The following is a 17,878-nucleotide window of genomic DNA, read 5'->3' on the forward strand; positions in this document are numbered from 1 at the left end:
TCTTTTAGGCTTGCTTATCAGCACACATTTTCAAACTCTAACCCTCTCTTTGGTATCTTTTTCTTTCATCCTCCAGTTTGAACAACATCAGTTCAACAGATGCAAAGCGATCAGGTGTCAAGAGCTCTGGCTCAGAAGGAAGTGCCCCAATCAACAACCCTGTCATCCCTGTTGACTATAAGAGTTTTAAAGCCACTTGGACTGAGGTGGTGCACATTAACCGGGAGAGATGGAGGGCCAAGGTGCCCAAAGGTAAGATGATGGGGAATCTTGTTCATACCACTCAGACCCACTCACCAAGCAAGATGTTGCCACCCCTGATTTAGAGGTGTTGAAAATGAAGCACAAACTCAGGTTATATATTCAAATTGTTGAATGTTAGGACAGACCATCTTTTGCTCTTTATTATATCTAATACTTAGTGCATGAGAGAATGAGGTTGACTTCCAAGCCACCTGGTGGAATGACCTTAGTGCTATATGTCCAGATACTTCTCAAAAGGAAGATTGTACAGAGGACCACCTATTTCTTGGTTTCTGCTAGGCCATCTTGTCATTCTTATTTTATGACATGTGGCACATTTATCAGGCCTTTACTCCTTTTATCTACCTCGGCCATTGCACTGGGATAGAAAAAGCTTTAATCTCCTTACATGCATTTTTAACTTTATGTTCTCAACTTCCCTTCAGTTATTACTCAGGCTGACCTTCTGAGATGAAGGTAACTCACAGGTAAACAGAAATTCAAAGAAAAGTCATCACTCTTGGTACTATGCACAAAAAATGACTGAACTCTCTTTGTTTTTTGAAAGTCAGAATTCATTTGCATGTTTGTGTTTACCGAGCATGTGCTCCATGATTCGTACGTATGACATGTTCATACTGTAGTCTAAGCAGGAACACATAGCTGTGGTAAGTCTCATGAAGCTATGATGCCTGATTCTAGAGACAATTCTAGAGTGGATGATTCTAGAGTTCTAGAACCAGGAGGCTAATCTCAGTGGGTTTTGTGGAGGTACACCTTCAACAGCAGTCAGTTTTTGCCAACATCTGTTGCATGCCTACTGTATGCCAGGCTCTGTACTGTGTGTTATTCACCGAGGTGAATATCAGGCATCCTTGTCCTCAAAGCTCGAAATCTCCTGGGTGGGGACAGGGAGGCATTAGCACAGAATTTCTTTCCAAGTAGGAATGGGAGTTCAGTGGAAGCCTGTACTCCTCACCAGCACCCACTGACCTTGAGCCCTGGACTTTTATAACAGGCAAGCAAAGTTTTATCACCGGTCACAGCATTCCACACATTAATATACCCAGTGTCTCTGCCCAAGGGAGAAGGGTAGGAGTAGGTCTTGTTCCTCAAATATCTGGGGCGCTGCTTCCAGTGTTGAGAGAGAAGAGACAAGATCACACTGCTGGAGTTATTCAAAGGCCAACATTGTGTCCTGTCCAAGTGGCTTCTCAGTTCAGGTGGGGCAAAGTGTTTATACTTACAATTCTTTTAAGGCATAGTTGGGCCCTTATCATTTGGGGACGTCCTGAGCTATGGAGAAGAAGCCAGCTCTTCTTCGATATTTTAAGTGTGGCCTCTCACAGTCTATAAGGATGCTTTAAACATTGAAATCCTCCCTGTTGGCAGGCTTTGCAACCAGCAATGGCAGCTACTGCATCATTTTGAGAAAGCAATCTCTTATAATCAATTACACTCATTACACTTGAAAATTCAACTCCTGACAATACACAATTGAAAGTGGTATTTCAAGATAATTTGTTTGCAATTATCTGGCTTACTAAAATTACCTTCTGAAACTAATCACCTGGGAGAGCATTAGACAGTTTCTTTTCTAGAAGAAAATTGGTCCTTTAAAAAGGACAGGTAAATAAACACTGAAAAAGAAGTGAAAGTGTGTGTTGCTCTGTCGTGTCTGACTCTTTGTGACCCCATGACCCCATAGACCCTGCCAAGCTCCTCTGTCCCTGGGATTCTCCAAGCAAGAATACTAGAGTGTGTAGCCCTTCCTACTCCAGGAGATCTTCCTGACCCAGGGATCGAACCCAGGTCTCCTGTGCACAGGCAGATTCTTTAACATCTAAACCACCAGGGAAGCCCAAAATTAACACTAATAGTTTTAAAATATGTGAGGCATGCTAATAGAGATAAGCTCAATGGCACCCCACTCCAGTACTCTTGCCTGGAAAATCCCATGGATGGGGGAGCCTGGTGGGCTGCAGTCCATGGGGTCGCTAAGAGTCAGACACGACTGAGCGACTTCACTTTCACTTTTCCCTTTCATGCATTGGAGAAGGAAATGGCAACCCACTCCAGTGTTCTTGCCTGGAGAATCCCAGGGACAGGGGAGCCTGGTGGGCTGCCGTCTGTGGGGTCGAGCAGAGTCGGACACAACTGACTTAGCAGCAGTAGCAGCAGCAGCCTGGTTGAGGTGCTTGGGAAGGCTTCTTGTGTCTAACTAGGATTTGAAGGATGTCTGGGGTTGAGCATGAAGTGGGGAACAATGCAAAAGGGATTGACAAAGGCACAGCCCCCAGGGTTTATGTATTTTTTTTAGGAGGACAGTTTGGGTATCAAAGCAAAAGTTAGTTGGGGAATGGGAGAATTGAATCCCTACTTCCCCTATGCTCTTTGGCAAATCCAGGCAGATTCTTTGAGAAAATTCCCTTTGGGGGATAATAATAGATACCCCAGAGGTGGTGCAAAGAACAGAAATTATATAAGTAAAGAATGAGAACAGAGCCTGCACCTGGTTATTGCCTGATAAGTGGTAGCTCTTATTTTGAAAAATTGGAAAAGAAAGTTTAAATGCAAAGTTAAGAAAGTGGTGGTCAAAATGCAGCGTATAATTAATATTTTATAACATTTTCTTATTCAGTTTGCATCTGTTTTTCTGTTGGTGATTGGTTTGTGCTGCACTATCCAAGAATGTTTTGTTCGTGATTCTTTTTCACCGGAAAATCCTGATTTCAGCAAAGGCTGCCCTGCATTGGGGCACTTGAATATATGTTGTTATTAAATTGATCAGAAATGGAATTAAATCTAAGGCTTTAATTTTTTAATCAACCTATCTAGCTAGGCCAGAACACATAGTTGTCAGGAAAGATTGAATCAATATATATTTTTTTACAGCTCTCAGGACTGAAACTCATTATTCACATACAAAGATATGTAGGCATGACAATTTGCAAGTATTATCAATATTGATTAGTTTCCATTCAGAATTTGACACTTTTTAAACATGTTTTTCTGGTGTAAGAATAATAGGTGTCTAGGTTACAATGCTGAAATATAAACAAAATATACAAAGAAGAAAATAAAAGTCACTCATTCCAGCAAAACGTAACTATTGTTGAAATTCTGATGTAATTTTTTAAAATTTGATTTCCTGTGCACCGTGCTCCTTCTCTGTTGTCTTATCCAGTCCTTTGTGACCCCTGCCAGGCGGTAGCCTGCCAGGCTCCTCTGTCCATGGGACTTTCCAGGCAAGAATACTGGAGTGAGTTGCAGTTTTCTCCTCCAGAGGATCTTCCTGACCCGGAGATTGAACCTGTGTCTCCTGCGTTGGCAGGCAGATTCTTTACCACTGAGCCACCTGGGACGCTCCCTTTTGTACATATTCATAAGTAAACATTTTTTCCTTAAATTGAGATCATAGTGTAATATTGTATTTTCCTTCTCTGTTTCTATTTTGAAGATTTTATTCTTATACTGAATATTCTTAGAAAGTGTGATTTATATGGCTACTGTATGTAATATCATAGTTGAACCATCCCTCTGTTACTGAGTATGTTAGTTTCCAATTCTTCATTATTGTATATAACATTGTTATGAACATCCAAATTCATAAATCTTGAGTCTCCATATGATCATTTACCTAGAATATATTTCTAAATATTTGATTTCTCTATCAAAGTAGGTGAAAAATTCTAAAGCTCTTGATATATGTTATCAAATTTGTTTCTGGAAAGTTTTTTTTTTTTTTAAACTAGGTGTTCTCCTTCAGTAGAAGTGTAGTGAGAATGCCATTTCTTTATATTTTTTCCCATTATTTTACTCTTGAGGATGTTTACATTTTTATTATTGATTCATAATAACTCTTTGTATATTAAGGATAGCAATTCTTCAGTTGACAAACTGTCTTGCAATTTCTATCCTACCTCCATCCAGTTAGTTAGTCAGTCAGTTTGTCCTATGTCTTTTAACTTTGTTTATGGTCTTTCAAAATACATCTTATTTTTATTTTCTCAGAGATTAGCTTTATATTTTTATTGAATTATATCTCTGTCAATGTAAATATGAAATAGTATATAATGATACTCCTTTGCAAATGCTGAGAAGTTTATTGAATTTTAAAAAATTTCCTCCATTGTCACTCAGTTTTTATTGAAATAATATAAGATTTTCAACCTAGGTGATTATAAGTAAATTGTAAGTAAATGACTATTTTATAATTCCTTGGTGGTTCAGATGGCTAGCATGTAGTACAGGAGACCTGAGTTCAATCCTGGGTTGGGAAGATCCCGTGGAGAAGGAAATGCAACCCACTTAAGTATTCTTACCTGGAGAATCCCATGAACAGAGGAGCCTGGTAGGCTGCAGCCCATGGAGTCACAAAGAGTCGGACACAACATGTCATAAGAAGACTTATAATTAACTTATCCTTTAATATTATTTTAAATAATTGCATCAAGTTTTATATCCAACTTAATAGTTATTTTTATTTAACACTATGATTTACTAGTATTTTTGCACATCATTAACATATTTTCCTCATTCTGAATTTTTAATGTTGACTAAATTTTCTGTCAGCTGAAGCACTTTGGTTAAAAATTTTAGAAAGGTACCATGGAAACATCTTCTGAGTCCTGAAGTGGCTAGGAGTACCTTTATGTTGTACTTACATATTATCAAAAGTTGACTATTCAAAACTAATCTAGTATGTTGTTTGTCTTTTTTAAGTTAGTTTCTCTCCTTTTCTTTCTTTCTTTCTCTGTAGGTAGTTTAGGTAGGCATTTTAGAGAATTATATTAAGAGATAATTAGCCCAATACCACTTTTAAGCAAGAGCCTATAGTATCATAATTTAGAAAAGCAAGTAAAATGAAGAAATCAATGTATTTCTCCAAGACTGCACAGACATTCAGTGTGGGATAGAATTAGCTCTCAGGAGGGATGCATTAATAATTTATGGATCATGAGGGGTCTGTGCTGCCGTAACTCTTAAGCTCCTTGTTTTGGGCCATTCTCATAATGGACGGAGGAGCCTGGTGGGCTGCAGTCCGGGGGGTCGCTAAGTCAGACAAGACTGAGCGACTTCACTTTCACTTTTCACTTTCATACATTGGAGAAGGAAATGGCAACCCACTCCAGTGTTCTTGCCTGGAGAATCCCAGGGACGGTGGAGCCTGATGGGCTGCCGTTTATGGGGTCGCACAGAGTCGGACACGACTGAAGCGACGCAGCAGCAGCAGCAGCAGCAGCAGCATAATGATCACATCACCATACATAGTGTGAACTGAAAAGCAGAAGGAAATGAGATTGAACTACAGCATTTGCTTTCTACTAGTCTAGAAGCCTAGGATGTTAAATCTAAAGCCCCCAAAGTTCATTCTGTACATATATGTCATCTCTGGAACCTGTAATCAGATACAAATTAATTGTTCTATCACCTGCTTTATCTCATAGTAGGAAAGATTTAATGTCATTAATACTTCACCCTGAAAATATAAGGGGATCAGATTACAGTGGAACAGATGTATCTCCTGTAGTTTATTTTTTCTTTTCTTATATATGTGTTTACTTGCTTTTGTCTACCTACTTGGAGTAGTAGCACTTAAAGCTGATGGCTGATCACATCAATGTCATATATTTCAGAGATGTGAGGGAGAGATGGGAGTAGAGTAAGGTTGTAGACCATTTCAGAACAATCCACTGAAACGCAGTTGCTGCAAGGAAAGGAATCGCATCACATCTGATTATGGTATCATAAAAGCTCAGTTCAATTCAGTTCAGTTCAGTCGCTCAGTCGTGTCCGACTCTACGACCCCATGAATCGCAGCACACCAGGCCTCCCTGTCCATCACCATCTCCCGGAGTTCAATCAAACTCATGTCCGTTGAGTCGGTGATGCCATCCAGCCATCTCATCCTGTCGTCCCCTTTTCCTCCCGCCCCCAATCACTCCCAGCATCAGAGTCTTTTCCAATGAGTCAACTCTTCTCATGCAGTGGCCAAAGTACTGGAGTTTCAGCTTTAGCATCAGTCCTTCCAATGAACACCCAGGGCTGATCTCCTTTAGAATGGACTGGTTGGATCTCCTTGCAGTCCAAGGGACTCTCAAGAGTCTTCTCCAACACCACAGTTCAAAAGCATCAATTCTTCGGCGCTCAGCCTTCTTCATGGTCCAACTCTCATATCCATACATTACCACTGGAAAAACCATAGCCTTGACTAGATGGACTTTTGTTGGCAAAGTAATGTCTCTGCTTTTTAATATGCTATCTAGATTGGTCATAACTTTCCTTCCAAGGAGTAAGCGTCTTTTAATTTCATGGCTGCAGTCACCATCTGCAGTGATTTTGGAGCCGCAAAAAATAGTCTAACAGTGTTTCCACTGTTTCCCCATCTATTTCCTATGCTACCATTCATTAAGTTAAACATTAATTGCCTATTGTCAGCTGTGGTTAAGCCCAAACAGACTTGTTTCTGAAATGTACCACCCCCAGTTTTTTTTTTTTTCTAGATTTTCCATATAAAATTGGTCTGACTCAGTTGTCAAATGAATTTTTATTGCTCAGATAATATGTTGTGCTCTTGTAGCAAACCAGAATTTAATACCTTCAGCTTTTATCAAAATTACTTTTAACTTGGAGATATTCTGAATGTTTAAAGTTTGCCACAGATTCAGAGGGGATTCTATAAAGGGATTATACATTATTTTACCTGATGCCTAAGTATAAACGAATTATCTTCCCCCTTGCCCCACTTTCCCTCTCTGTACAGTAAGTACAGTCCTCTTTTTCTTACCTACAGTCAGCTACAGTCAAATGGCTAATTCTTTCAGGACTGGACTTCAGAGTGTGTATAGTTTCTGTATTTTATACTGACCTGGATTGCTGATGATGGAATCAAGTCAGGTTCATAGGCAGACAGGGTGAATCAAAGCCATTGTGTACATTTCATGTAGAAATCAAGTACTTCATGAGCATCTTCTAGGTGACAGACACTATACCAAGCAGTGGGGGTTCAGTGATGGAGGTGACATTTGACCTGTGTTCTTGGGATACTACAGAAGCATGAGAGGAAGTCTGGGTGAACATGAGAGGAGCCATTTTGGGCCTGAGCCTACCGAGGATGCCATTTCCCTGTCTTATTCTGCAAGGGTATTCTTTTACTCTCTAGTTGCACCTTTCTGTAGAAATCAGAAGACCTACCACATATGCACATAATTATGTGATTTTGTAAAGAAATTTTTCTTTACCTTTTAAAAATAATTTTATTTATTTATTTATTTTTGGCTGTGCTGGGTCTTCATTGTTGCATAGGCTGCTCTCTAGTTGTGGTGCGTGGGCTACTTATTGCAGTCGCTTTTCTTGCTACAGAGCACAGGCTCCAGGCATGTGGGCTTCACTGGTTGTGGCACGTGGGCTCAGTAGTTGCGGCTCCCAGGCTAGGGAGCGCAGCCTCAGTAGTTGTGGTGCACAAGCTTAGCTGTGCCATGGCGTTTGGGATTTTCCCAGACCAGGGATTGAATTCGTGTCTCCTGCATTGGCAGGTGCATACTTTACCACTGAGCCACCAGGGAAGCCCTCCTTATCTTTACATTGTAAATTATAAATACATCCTGTGGGGAAGTAGAATGTCATGAAACGGTGAATTGCAAACATTTAAAATTTAAACCAATGCTTGTCAATCCCGATTGTGTGTTAGATCATCTGGAGAGCATTAAAAATATCCTGTTCTTGCCACTCTCCCTCCAGAGTCCGATTTAATTTGTCTGAGATGAGGCCAGTGCATTAGTTTGGTTGAGTGAAGGGGTGGATAGATGAATCAGTGAAAGGATGAATGAAAACTTCATAATGTATTAAGGACATCTGAGCCAGGCAAATTTAAGGGCAAGAAGAGTAAAATGAAGCCAGAGATCATAGACATGCACGAAGTATAATGCCATAAAGCCCTGTGAACATGTGAACCTGAAACCAAATCTGAGCTTTGTGCGCTTTAGCAGCTGAAACAAAGGGAAACACAATCACGTGGATAATGACTCTGGTGCCCATTCGATTAAAAATGCTCTTGTCATCTATGAAAGCCAGATGTTTCTGGACCAAGACTAACCAGGAGAAATAAAGAGGACCCTTGGTTATGAGGTGTGGGATATTTGTAACACATTTAGAGAAAAAAAAATACAATTAGTCTTTCAGAGTGGAGGTGAAAGACCTTTTGAGTGATTTGAATGCTGGACAGTGAAGTCTCTAGACCCTAAAGCAGAATTGGTCTTTGTCAGGTATCTTCTATTGGTCTCTGTAGGTTACTTCCTACAACCAAGCTTCATTTCATTGCCTCCAGCCTTACATGTCATTCGTCGCTTGACCACATCACCTGTCACTTTTAAGTTGATTTAACCATACTGGCCAACTCACTGTCCCTGGAACATACCAACCTTGGTCCAATCTTATGACCTTACATTTTTTATTTCCTCTGCCTGGAATACTTTTTCCCTTTATTTTTGCATGGTCAACAATTCATCATTCAAAGTTTAGTTAAATCTCCTTCTTCACCTCCTTATGTAACTCTATGTCCTTCACGTATGCTGATCATTTTCTACCATATTACTCCAGTTTCCTTTTTTTGTAAAGCACCTGAAATTTATCTTAGTGATTCATTAGTTTAATTATTGTCTTTTCTACTCCTTAAGTCTTCTTGCTCACTACTGTATTCCCAGTGCCTAAAATGGTGTTTGACACTGTAGTTGCTCAATAAATATTAATTGAATGAATGTATCAAGTTTTTCATGAATCCTTGATGATAGGCAGTTACCCTATGTGTTTGGTTAAACATAGAGCCAGACCCTTTCAGTCAACCAAATTGTAAATAAGACTGATATCCTCTCATTAAAGAGGAAGACACAGATCAGGATCCCTGGCCATACTCAAGGCCACCTCTCATCTGGTTTGGATACCAGTTTGGAGACCATGTTTTTCCGTGAGGCTTCATTACTCTCTTCCCACTTTTAAATTCATAGACAGTAGCCTGAAACTATATGATTTCAGTGGTGGTTTTTGTCCAAGTCTTTTTGTTTTGTAATCAATTTTTTATGTTTAAACTCCAAATGTACATGAAGCTTCAGTTTTTACATTCAGTGAGGCTGTAGGAGAGTTTTGTAATGTCTCTGAGCCTTGATTCCACTTTTCAAAAATAGGGTTATGATAATAGTATATGCCATATAAGGTTGAGAATGAGAGGAAGTAATCCTTAAGAAGCACTTAGTGTAATACCTGACACTGAGGATGCATTCAGGAGAACTTATTGATGATAATAGTAATATTAATAATGCCAGTTACAGTATTGGTTTATTAATTATTATTATCCTTATTATTACTTTCTCCCTGCCCCTTCTTCTAACGTACTGTTTTGGGAAGTGACATCACCATTGAACTGATTTTATAGGTTTCCTGAGTATACGTACCAATCTGACTTGAATTAATCAAAATTATATTCCAAACACTTGGTAAACACCTTAGGTCATTTTAGTGCATTAACTCCCAATGCAAACTCTTGTTTTTGTTCAGAGAGACAGTTCTCCTAGTGGCATGACTTCTTACCTTTTCTCCACCTTTCCTGACTTGCCCCGGATGCAGAGGAGAAAGCCAAGAAGGAAGCAGAAGAAAAGGCTCGCCTGGCCGCAGAGGAGAAGCAAAAGGAAATGGAAGCCAAAAGCCAAGCTGAAGAAAGTGCATCTGGTAAAGCTGAGAAAAAGACATCTGGGGAAGCTAAGAATCAAGTCAATGGAACACGAACGAATAAAAGCAACAACCCTCATGGGAAAAATTCCAAAACTGAGAAGTCATCAGGAGAAAAGCAGCAGAATGGTGAGTAGAATTGTGCCGGTGAAAGGCTTTTTTCAGGGTGTTAATGATATGATGAATGGACGCTGGCAAAGAACTGCCCCTGCAAGGACAGCTCACAGAGCAGGACAGCCTGGCCATTCCAGCTGCTGCTGATCACATCTCTCTGAGCTGTGGATCCCATCAGGATCCCATCAAAGGCAGCCAGAAGTTTGCTTGGGCCATTGTCTGTGGGGAGATTTATACCTTTGGGCCCTGCCCAGCTGTACTGGAGACTCTGGCAAATGCCTGCTTTCTAAAGGAGAAATTCGTATTAGCAATCCCAGTACAATTTCTGAGTGCTTAGTGTCAGAATGGATGAATGGAAAGGCAGCTTTCTGTATGTACCTTCCCCCGGGAGGGCCGGGACTCATGTCTGTGTAAGATCTGTTCGGTCTAGGGATTGCCAGATGTAGTAAATGTCAAATAAAACTTTAAGAAGAGGTGGTGTCTAACGTGGACTTTAAATGCAGAAATTTGGGGGAACACAGGGACTTCTCAGCCGTAGAGAATAAGCGGAGCTAAGGCACAGGGGCATGGAATTGGTTACCTTGTTTAAGGGAACAGCAGGAAGTTCAGAGTCACTGGAGCTGACAAGTGCCAGCCTGTGGTGAGGTTGTTCGGCAGTCCAACAGACCTGGGTTCAAGTCACAGCTATGCCTCTCACTTTTTCTGGTCTTGGCCAGGTTACTTAACCCTCCACTGTCTCTGTAAAATGTGCATAATAATAGTTGCTCACAGCCTGGGCCACTTGTGACCTTCCAACAATAATAGTGATAACAACAACAACAAAACAACTAGCATTTATTGATTATATACCAGGTGCTGTTTTCGGTTCTGTCCTGGGAATTCTGTGGCAGTTTAGGAGTGTTAGGACTCCGTGCTTCTATTGCAGGGGGCCAGGTTTGGCCCCTGGTCGGGGAACTAAGATCCTACAAGCTGTACTGTGAGTTAGCTGTGCTTGTGTTTAGTCCTGTCCCACTCTTTGTGACCCTATACACTGTAGCCCACAGTGCTCCTCTGTCCATGGGAATTTTTCAGGCAAGAATACTGGAGTGGGTTGCCATTTCCTCCTCCAGGAGATTTTCCCGACCCAGGGATTAAACCTGTGTCTCCTGTGTCTCCTGCATTGGCAGGTGGATTCTTTACCACTGAGCCCCCTGGGAAGCCTGCAAGCTGCACAGCTCGGCCAAAAAATAAATTAAAAAGACCATACTTTAAAAAAGATTTTTAGTAAATAAACAAATTCTCTCTTTACATATTCACTGTCTTATCTACCTGGTAGATCCAGGTGATCTCCTCTGAATGATCTAGCTATGACACTATGCCGCTCAGGTAAATGAGAAGTATGTTGAAAGTGTTAGCGTAACACTCCCCAAGTATTTTTGCAACTGACATATTAGCATGTAGAATCAGAAAACAATATTTTAATCCATAAAATAATGCTAATAGCTCATATCATGCCTCAAGAGCTTTGCATAAATTCCTTCAGGTAAGCCCCAAGAGCACCCCAGGAAGCAAGGGAGGCCATCGTTTGACTTGCCCAGCCTGTTAGCAGCCAGGTTCTGGAGCCTGCTCATAACTGATTGACTCTGTATTCAAGTATCATAGTCTGGCAAATATATTCAATTTAATAAGAATTTATAATAGAACTGATGAAGTTTTAGTGCATGCATGCTCAGTTGTGTTCAATTCTTTGTGACCTCATGGACTACAGCTCGCCAGTCTCCTCTGTCCATGGGATTCTTCAGGCAAGAACGCTGGAGTGGGTTGCCATTTCCTTCTCCAGGGCATCTTCCCGACTCAGGGATTGAACCTAGATCTCCTGCATTGCCGGCAGATTCTTTACCATCTGGGCCACCTGGAAAGCCCTAGAGAGCAATGTAGTATACTCCTTTCTTCCTCCCAAGGAATGAACCAACTGAGAGATGCAAGAATCAAAAAGTGGTCAGAATTTTAGCTCCACTGCCAGTGGAGCTGTGAAGTGAAAAACATAGAGTTGGTCTGCTGAGTGTGGGCTTCTCACATATGGCCTACACTAGGCTTAGCCCACCAGACACCAGCAGAGCAGATGGGCTCAGGTCTCGCCCCATCACTCCACCGGAGCAAGCTCTTTCTGCAGTAACAGAAAAGGGGTGTGTCTTGTGGAAAACACATCTCAAAGCGGGTTGAGGGCTGGACAGTGGGTGGCTGGACTGAACCATGCATATTCAACTCTTCCTTTTAGATAAGCATCTCCTTCCCAAAGGAGGAGTACATAAGGGCTGTGAGAAAGGCAAGATGTGTTTCTTCTCTACGTTTTTCCTATTAGAAATGTGGATTTTAAATGCCTTTTCCTTAACTAAAAAAAAAAAAAAAAGTTATTATTATGTCAGTAACACTTATGGAATGCATAACATGTGCTAGACATTATAGGTGGGATTTTATACACATTAAATCATTTAAAAATCCTAACAACTGTGTGAGGTAGACATACTCATTTCCATTTTGTAGATGAGGAAACTAAGACTCAGAGAGGTTAAATCACTTGCTTAAGCCCAAGGAAACATTCAGTAGAGATTTTAGGCCAAATTCCAGGATAATGTAGATCCAAATTCTATCTTCTTTCGCCAGCATGACCCTATTTGAGACGTTCAGCACTGTCGGGAAGAGCGGGAAATCAGAAGAACATTGAGACTCAACTCTTGTCCACAAAATGTTTATAATCTACTTCTTCCAGGGGTTGGCATACTCTTTCTATAAAGGATCAGATAGTGAATGTTATACGTTGCTGCCATTTGGTCTCTGTTGCAACTGCTTAACAGAGACCTGTTTTAGCACAAAAGCAACCGCAGATAACATGTAAACAAATGAGAATGGCTGTGTTGCAATAAAACTTTATTTATGAACATTTAGATTCTCACATAACATTAAATAACCTTCTCTTTTTTATCAACCATTTAATAATACAAAAACTGTTCTTAGGTCGTGGGCCATATACAACCAGGCAGTGGGGTCAGGTTTGGTCCCTGGGCCATAGTTATATGGTCAGGAAATGAAACCAATGAATACAAATACGCTGGTCACACAGGAGGTTATACATTCTATGAGACAGGTATAAATTAATACCCAGTGAGGGCAGAGGTGACAATAATTTATCAATATTTTGAAGATAATTAGGGGGAGAGCCTGAAAGGCACAAATAGGAGTCCAAATTTTCAACTAGGCTGGGTTGACTCACAACTGTGTTTACTTCCCAAAGTAAGCACTGGTCTGCCATTTCCCTTAAAAATTAAGTATTAAATGAGAGGTGGGAAAATAAATCAATTTTGAGCAGTAATAAGAAAGGCTGATGGTGGTTTGGGACCGGGTTGCAGCAGCCTAATTAAAATGATTTGTAACTGCACAGAAAGGCGCTTTGTTTCCCCATGTTTATTGAAGAACAGCTCATATCAGCTGTTAGTCCATTTTCAACCCATGGGAAATTCCTAATGGATTCCATTCAAGGAACATCATAAGACAAACATATGTCACTTTACTGGCACCCTTCTTTGTGGCTGCCTAAGATACTTTTAGGATAGAACTGAAGGACGTTGGCTCATTGGGGTTCTAGAAGTTTGAGCCCCTATCAGCAATCTTGGGAACCCCTAAGCTTTGGTCTCCATCAAGGCACTTTCCCTCTCAGCCTCCCCAACCCTGACTGAGGAGAAGGCAGGCCAGCCTGCCATGGGCTGCTGGCCAGCATCCAGCACACCAAACCTCTCCTGCTGACTTCCTGGCTTTGCTGCAACTGTGGGTAAAGCTCCAATGCAGGGCAACCCTGAAAGCTTAAATTATTGTGCTTTAGGGGTATGAAGGCTCATTGAGGAAAGAAAGAGCATTTTTCTGCAGGGAATTGGTTTGACTGCAAGGCTCAAGATCATCCTTGAGTTCATTTCTGGCATCCTTAAAACAGGGAAAAGCCAGTGTTTGGACTGTGCCATGGGTCGCCAAAGGAATCCATCTATTTTGGCCATTGGTGGTGGTGGTAACCACGTACTGCGCTCAGACTCCTGCTCGCACTCTGGCCAGAGTTGGCTCCCCTTCCCCCAAGCTTAGAATTTGTCAAATTCCATTAAAACTACTTATTTTGTATTGCAAAACTACTTAAGAATGTATTGCAACCTAATTATCTTGAATTATCCTTAGATAATTATCTTGAATTATCCTTGAATTCATCTTGAATTAGCCTTACATAACCATTTCTTTATTAATCAGTAGACCAAAGGCATTTAGAAATGGCAACAGTAAATGGAAGTCTGAAATCTAGAACTTAAACTTCTTAGGGAAGTTGCAAAATACAGTACTTGAGAACTTGGCTTCTAAAATCAGATCCATATGTGTATGTTATGGTCAATTACTTTACTTGTGCTTCAAGTTCCATAGCTATAAAATTGAGATGTTTATACGAGTCTCACATCCATTCGTCTGTTTAATATTTAAGCAAAATGGTCAGTTGGTCATTTGTCAGATCAATGGTTTAAACCAAATCTAAAGTAGCCAATAGCAACAGTTTGGCTGCAGAGGGAGATACTTCTGCAAAGTTTGGGAGAAATGGGGCCTGGGAGAGTGTGAAACACTAGAAGGCTGGCAGTCCATTGCAACTCAACACGGTTGGCCTGACCAGTGTGTGAACTTGCAGTGAACTCAAGGCAAAATTCAAATTGGAAGACATCCTCAATCATTTGGTGACTTATTATTCAGCATATTGATCACTTAGTGAATGAATCTTTGATGAATTTATATATCAATAATAATACCTTCATAATGGGATTGCTGTACAAATTGAGTGAAATGATGCATGCAAAGCATTTAGCATACTGCCTGGCACAAAGAAAGTAGAAAGGGTAAATGTAGCCCTCCCACCACAGGCCCTATTCCCCCTTCTTCCTGGATGCAATAATTATTAGGATCTTTTTGCTTAAATAATGCCAGTAATTCAGTAGTGACCTATTCTTGGTTTTATGCAGGCTAGAAAGAAAGCTGCCATCAGTATGCTTTGTAAGAAAAATATCTGAAACTTGAGAGTTTGAGAAAAATGTTGCCATGTCCTTTCAATGCTAGAAAAGCATATTTTCAAACAAATCTGCCCAAGGATTATTTAACTATCTTGGACAGCAAACATTTTCTGTGTAGGCCCAGATAGTAAATATTCCTGGCTTTGTGTGTCTCTGTTGTAACTGTTCAGCTCTACCACTGCAGCTTAAAAGCAACTACAGACTGTATGTAAATGAATGGGTGTGGCTAGGTTCCAATAAAACTTTACATCCATTAATGGTAACGGGCCAGACTGGCTCGTGGACTGGCTCATGATTTGCTGACTCCTTGCTTTAGAAGAACATGACTGTGTTTAGCTTCATCGTTTACTATTTGACTCAAGCCTAGGTACTGTGACTTTCTGTGAGAACTTGTAGATTTTTGACTGTTAGGGATGATAACCCCAACAATTAACAATTTTTTTGCTCTGAGGACATAACCAGGTTTGTCTGTAACCTAGTAATCTTATTTTAATGTATTTCTAAAACAGCCAGAAATAGCCATTTCCTTATTATCTTCCTGGTTCCCTCATAAATGAATTAAATAAATTTTTGGCATGCATTCACTCTACATTTGTGTGCATAGTGTTTTTTAACTTTTATATATTACACTTCAACAAACTCATTAATTAAAGTGCCACTTTACAGCTCTGTTTTAGAGCTGTAAAGCCGTCATTGAGTGAAGTGCGAGATAGCACATTCAATACCTTAAATGCATTTGTCCTTATATTATGTCTATAAAGTAGGCATTATTATCCCCATTGTGCAGCTAAGGAAAAGCACATAGAAGTTAAACAGTAGCTATTAATTAATATAACTTAGAGTAACCCAGGTTTTTCCTCACTCCACAGCCTAACAGTAAAGCTTAACTGCCTGCCTTGGAAAATAAACATCATTGACTTAAGTACAATCCTGTTTAACATGAACTTTTAGTCTTGATTTCCAGATCATAATCCAACTTCCAGGACCTAATCCAATTTCCTGATATTTACACTCTGACGTGTAAGCCCTCAAGACGAAATTGATGCAGTGCTTTGTTTTCTTTTTTTATCTTGACAGGTTTAAAGACATTTATAACTTCCCCGGGCTTTATACATACTGTTTGTCATGTTTATTACTTTCAGGTGACTTGAAAGATGGTAAAAATAAGACAGGCAAGAAGGATCAATCCGATGTCGGAAATGATTCAAAGAAAACAGATGGTAAGAGCATAATTCCCATTATATTTTTCCATAAAATGTGCAATTTAATGCAAGCTTGTTAGAATTACACATAAAGTTGAAATTGTGGTTGTTAATATAGTCTTGTACCCCCAAAAAAACATTCACTACATTTAAAGAATACTATTATCCCTTTTTCAATAATTTATAAATTATTCTTGTATCTTTTCCCTTCCACCATACTTTCTCCATTACAAATGTATTCTGTACTCTTTCTTTTCCCACTTGCCATTTTTCATTTTAAGCTTTTTGAAAAGTTGATTCTGGGATTGTTGAATGGAATGGAATGGAATATAAGTCTTAATGAATTATTCAATATAAATGGGAAATGTGCCATGTTTTCAGTTTTTTTTAACTTTTAATGAGTTACTGCTTTTGTGAAAAACAAAAACAGAAATCTGTTCAGTGTTATCAGTATGTCAGGAGAACCACATACTGGAATGTGGGTAGCTGTAGAATAATAGTTTGGTCAGCAAGAATATGTTTTAAAGGCAAGTTTTGAATGAGAATCCCAAACCAGCTAGAATGAACCTACATTGTAATGGGCTTCGTGAGCACGGCTTTTGCTTTGCATAAATAGCATTCTAGTCTTTCTAAAATCTGAAAGTTCAACTTATATTACCAAATTATCCCTTTGTACCATTTGATTGAAAAAACTATTCTCACCTTTTATACAATCCTCCTGTTTCAGTTATAACATGGACTCATTACTAGTTATACATATACATGATATTAAACTAAAAATGGAAATTTTAGGGAGTAGTTTTTGTTAGAGTCCCAGGAGCTAGTGGTAAAGAATCTACCTGCCAATACAGATTAGAGGTAAGAGACGCGGGTTCAGTCCCTGGGTTGGGAAGATCCCCTGGAGGAGGGCATGGCAACCCACTCCAGTATTCTTGCCTGGAGACTCCCATGGACAGAGGAGCCTGGTGGATTGCAGTCCATGGGGTCGCACAGAGTTAGACATGACTGAAGTGATTTAGCACACACAGCACACAGACTCTTTGAACCGTACCTCCCTGCAGACATTGTATTGGAGGCTAAATAGTTTAGTTATTCAAAGAACAAATGCAGGGTAATCAGGTTGAGGAGTAAGAATTTTAGATACTCCTCCTCATACATCTGTTGAAAAGAATCTCCTTAAGCTTTTATCTCTAAGCCATTGTGATGTGCTGTCTTTACCCATATGCATGAAATCAGTTCTTTCCTTGAAGATCATTCAAATAGTTCACTCCAGGTGTCTTGTCACATAATACCTGGGGAACACACACGTCCAATTTTTTTTTTTGCCATATTGTTTATGCAAATGGAAGCCATTTGCTTAATACATACCCTCTTTGATTGATTGTGACTAAGATGTGAATTACAGGGAGATGAAATAGAATCCCTAATGATGGCCTCTTAGCCAGATTCTGTTATGGGTAAGGTTTGTTCAAGTATGAGACATCATTACACCAAGTCAAGGTAACACAAGCCAGAATATGTATAGTAGAG

General features: G+C 39.9%; 1 protein-coding gene across 6 annotated transcripts in view; it reads left to right on the forward strand.

The window, feature by feature from the left end:
* PDE1C (phosphodiesterase 1C) overlaps positions 1-17,878 on the forward strand; it is a 540,295-nt gene that overhangs the window by 460,658 nt on the left and 61,759 nt on the right. For all 6 annotated transcript variants that reach the window (XM_024991087.2, XM_024991083.2, XM_024991084.2 and 3 more), the window contains exons 15-17: positions 77-252; positions 9,865-10,095; positions 16,289-16,366. In XM_024991087.2, coding sequence (XP_024846855.1) covers positions 77-252; positions 9,865-10,095; positions 16,289-16,366 — 485 coding nt within the window. The remainder of the gene's footprint in view (positions 1-76; positions 253-9,864; positions 10,096-16,288; positions 16,367-17,878) is intronic.

This window comes from Bos taurus, chromosome 4 (assembly GCF_002263795.3).
Source record: "Bos taurus isolate L1 Dominette 01449 registration number 42190680 breed Hereford chromosome 4, ARS-UCD2.0, whole genome shotgun sequence".
Lineage (NCBI taxonomy): Eukaryota > Metazoa > Chordata > Mammalia > Artiodactyla > Bovidae > Bos > Bos taurus.